The sequence below is a fragment of the Ammodytes marinus genome (assembly GCF_949987685.1).
Source record: "Ammodytes marinus genome assembly, chromosome: 24".
In the NCBI taxonomy this organism is placed as follows: Eukaryota; Metazoa; Chordata; class Actinopteri; order Uranoscopiformes; family Ammodytidae; genus Ammodytes; species Ammodytes marinus.
The window spans coordinates 13,954,186-13,958,838 of record NC_137228.1 but is presented as its reverse complement, the minus strand read 5'-3'; the positions used below and the strand labels follow the sequence as shown (position 1 = coordinate 13,958,838).

At 40.4% G+C, this 4,653-nt stretch overlaps 1 protein-coding gene across 1 annotated transcript in view; it reads left to right on the top strand.

Annotated features, from left to right (window-relative positions):
- crfa4 (cytokine receptor family, class I receptor 4) overlaps window positions 1–4,052 on the top strand; it is a gene marked incomplete at its 3' end in the record, with an annotated part of 7,901 nt that extends 3,849 nt beyond the window's left edge. Inside the window, exons 3-7 of the mRNA XM_080052998.1 lie at window positions 362–540; window positions 1,804–1,966; window positions 2,153–2,240; window positions 2,711–2,780; window positions 3,426–4,052. Of these exons, the coding sequence (XP_079909124.1) occupies window positions 362–540; window positions 1,804–1,966; window positions 2,153–2,240; window positions 2,711–2,780; window positions 3,426–4,052 (1,127 nt within the window). The remainder of the gene's footprint in view (window positions 1–361; window positions 541–1,803; window positions 1,967–2,152; window positions 2,241–2,710; window positions 2,781–3,425) is intronic.
- Window positions 4,053–4,653: the final 601 nt, after the last annotated feature.

The window sequence follows — 4,653 nt, the reverse complement described above, 5'->3', positions numbered from 1 at the left end:
AACATTGATTAGTTCCAGAGCATTTAGTTTTTAACCCTGAAGAACCAATAAAAAACATAGAAGCCTTTTCTTTTCAAGATTCAAGATGGTTTATTTGTCATATGCACTTTAACAATTCCAGCAGCAGTCTTTGGCAATGAAATTCTTAAGTCAAAGGCTCCTCTCAACAATGTGATATAGAAGAAGAAAATGTAGAATATACAGTAAACACACAAGTGAAGAGAGCAACACTTGAGACACAAATAAACACAAAAGCAAGGACACTGTGTATGTCTACTTCTGTGTCTATGTGTACATACTTTTTTTTTTTGAGAATGAGAACCACTTTGAGTTTCGTTGTGTGCGTTTGTTTCGTCCACAGTTCAAACCGAAGCTCCGGTGAACTTGAGCTATGAGCTGACAGATGCAGGTGGACATGAGATGAGTCACAACGCGCAGCTCTCGTGGACGTATCCGGTGCCTTCAGACCTGCAGTACGGCTGGATCACTCTAGTGTATGAGCTGCAGTACAGGAAGGTTACTGAGCCCGATAACTGGAAGGTATGACATCGCATCAATACATTGAAATAAAAAATTTCACACGGAAAAGAAAACAGAAATGATCATACAGAAAATAATGATGTTACACAAAATAGAAAGCATAACTAGATACATGAATGACAAACACTTGATAAGGGTTCCAACATGTTCGAAAAGGAGTGGGAAGAAGTTTACACTTATTTAATCCCACCCCTTCTTTATACATCTCTATAATAATAATGATGGATTGGATTTATATAGCGCTTTTCAAGGCACTCAAGACGCTTTACAGGGTTCCAGGTTCCATTCATTCACACACAGTCATACTGGTGGTGGTAAACTACCATAGTAGCCACAGCTGCCCTGGGGCAGACTGACGGAAGCGTGGCTGCCATTCAGCGCCTACGGCCCCTCCGACCACCACCTCAAACATACAGCAGTCATACACATTCATACACACATTTAATACATTAATCAAGTGCCACTTTGCTCCAGTATTTACTATGTTTTTGGATACTTACGAACATATATAATGACCACGTTTCCATGCACAGCAAAACTCTATATTAACCCGGTTAAGATCAGATTCCAACTTGGACATACAGTAACCATGTAAACAGCATTTTCTGCCCCCCCCCCCCCCCCCCCCCTCAGAATGAGTTCATATTTAGAGTAATTCTGATATAAAGAATTCTAAAAATTCTAAAAATAATGGCATTAAGCTGCAAAATAACGAAAACAAACACTTAAAGAAGCTTTTCATTTATTTTATTGGGCAAAAAAATTATCTATGCCAAAAATCGACCTTTTTTTATTATTTTTTTCGCTTCGAACATGTCATAATTTGGTTTTGAACGGGTTCATTTCACAGTAAATAGCTTCAATTTGTGGAGAGATATTTGTACTTTTGCTCTGAAATGTTGCAGAGGAAGAAAAATTGTCAATAATACATTTCCACTTAATAAACCAAAGTGAGACGTTGCTCCTTGGCCTAGTATAAATATATACAGCTCCGGAAAAAAATACCAGTCTGGATTTTTCTTAAATCTTCATCGCTACATAACTTATTGAACATGCTCTTAATGACAAAAAATGTATTGGAATTTGGTAGAAATGTTGTCAGTAGTTTATATTATAAAACCAAAGTGTTCATTCTACTCAAACATTTGCCTATATAAATAGTGAAACGAGAGACACTGAACATTTGCAGTGGTCTCTTAATTTTTTCCGGAGCTGTAATATGAACATGAATCTGTGATGTGACGTGTGTGTTTTGTGTTGCAGGTGAAGCAGCCTTTGCGTGAGCCGCACGTTGAGCTCCTGGGCCTGCCGGTCGGAGAATACGTTGTTCGTGTTCGCTGTCGGTCTCATAACTACGGTCTGTGGAGCCGATGGAGTGAGGATCTGTCTATGAACATCCTAACAAAGCCCCCGGCAGGTACAGTAGGTAAGACCTGACCAACACAGAGGGTCTCCATGGCTACAGGCATGACACAATGATGATGACCTAATTTATGTGTGTGTGTTCTGTGTGTGTGTTCTGTGTGTGTGTTCTGTGTGTGTGTGTGTGTGTGCGTGTGTGTGTGTGTGTGTGCGTGTGTGTGTGTGTGTGTGTGTGTGTGTGCGCGCGCAGGTAAACAACTAGTAATGATCCTGGTGTCGGGCGTTGGAGTCGTGGCTCTGCTAGTGATCGCCTTCGGGGTCATTCCACAAAGCAAGAGGTGAGATATTCACAGAGACACTGCAGGTGAATAGGGAAACATGTTTAACTCATAGATATCATCATGAAACTTTGCCTGTTGGTTCCTGACATTAAAACAATTATTTGTTGTATTACAATTATTTTTAAATGTTTCAATTAATATGCAAATTTGGCATTATCTTACTAATTATGTGTAAACTTGCATCTCTTTAAAAACCAGAAATCTAGATGTTGGATAAAGCCAGAGTTTAAATCATTTTCTGCTTCTTTTTAAGAACAAAATGTATCATTAATCTGACCATTAACAAGAGAGCCGCCACGGGCAGTCCCTGGTTTCCTTCCAGTATGTATTTCATTCTGAAATGACAAAAATAGACGTTTCTTTTACAGAGAGAAGCAGCATAATTCACACTGCAGCTGTAGCAATACTTTGGATAATTATTAAATAAACTGTATGGATGTGTTATGTGTTGTGTTTTGCCCTTTCAGAATAAAAGGCTTCTTCCTGCCGCCCATTCCAAAGCCGAGGATCATCGGCATTGACCCGCTGCTCCTGAAGGTAACCATTCATTGTTCCCCCTTTCTTCCAATCTTTAGAATATATTTATTGCCATTTGCACAGGTACATTGTGATTCTTGTGCGACTCTCCCTGATTCACCATCTTCAATAAAAACAATTATATATATATAAATAAAATAGCATTATAACAAGAAAATAAAAATTGTAGAAAAGTATGAAAATAAGTGGTACGAACAGCTAAGTGATTTAAAATACCCTGTACAGAAGCTATATGCTAAGAGAAGCACACTTTAGAATGTTTACTTGACGGTGTTATTTTGTGTAGATCCTGGCTCTGTCTTCTTCATGAATGAGTTACATTAACCTTATCTTAGTGAATTAATCCATTTGTAAATAAGGTGAAAAGGTGATTTTTTTTCTCCGATTGAAAATATGTCAATGATCGTGTCTGTCCATTCTTCTGCTGTGGGACTGTCAGGGTGCAGCCAATGTCTAGTGATGTTTTTCTTAGCTGTGGTTATCAGCATTCTAAATAAATATTAGTTGATATTTCACATAATAAAGTCTTAAATGCGTCATTTAATTCCTTGACCTCACTTCCGTCTTATTTTCTACCTATCTATTTGTTAACACCTTTCTGCTCTGTCTCTTCTCCACCCCTCCCACTCCCACTCCGTCCTTTAGAAAGGGAACTTGGACGAAATCAACCGTCACTTCAGTAACTTCCACAGCTACAGTCCTCCGAGTTACATCGAGGAGGTTTGGGACCATGTGAACTCGGAGGACGTTTACCTCACCACGCAGAATGTTTGCAGCGCCCCTACGGACAGAGAGAAAGAGACCTTTACTGTCCCAACGTCTGGGGCCGCACACCACCAGTTCACAGCCCAAAACCCCACCTCAAATGTGCAGAGTTTGTCTCCGTATTGCTCCTCTCCTCCCGAAGCCTTCATAGCTCAGTCTGTGATCGTGTCTTTGCCCGGGGCGGAGTACAGCATAATGGGACATCCCGCCACCGTCCCAAACGTCCCAGCAGCAGCAGCAGCAGCAGCAGCAGCAGTAGTGCGATCGCCACAGGATTTCTACACCTGCGTCCAGCTTATGAACGAGAGCGGAGAGGTGCATTTGGTGCCGAGCCTGCCGCCGCCGCCAGCGTACTGCCACGAGTTCCCACATCTTCCTAAGGTCGGTTTGACCGCGGGAAAAGAGGAAGAGAAGAAGAAGAAGTTAGCTGAATACCAGGCCAGAATCAATGCTATGAACCGGCCCAAAGATAGCGAAGAGCTTCTCACTGTGGATAACAAAGGCTGAGCAGAAATTAAAAATAAATAAAAAAACACACGGAAATAAAAATTCTAAGAAAAACTGCTGAAATGACAGCTGAGAATGCTCTCGTTCTGTTTGACAGAGAAGGATCTGAACAGGCAGAAAGCCCAGCCCGATTCCTCGCACTGAAAACAAGCTGAACAAAGCAGACTTTATGAATCAACGATTTTGGTGCAAAACACAACGTTGTTTTTTCCGGCGACAGGCACGTTTCTCTTCTGACCTTCACCTTTCTGTTTCTGTCTTTGTTCAACTTTACGTACCAAACCAGCTGTTGGTAAAGCTGCAGAGAGAATATATTAATATAAGGCGAGACACTGCACGTATACATATAATTTTTGCATAAATATGTAAAAATTTACCTTTTATTTATACTAGTATGAAAGAAGTCATGTTATGGAAGCTAAATAGACATAAATCTCAAAATTGACCATTGCTTGAAAAAAAAACTGTTTTTGTCTGTAGTGTCTCGCCCTAAAAGCTATTTTAAAGCAACAGGCACGCCGTCCAGAATGAGCTGGACTTGCAGACGGGTTTAAGACTCTCACATTATATAATTTATCTCATAAACACATTATGCTGCTTC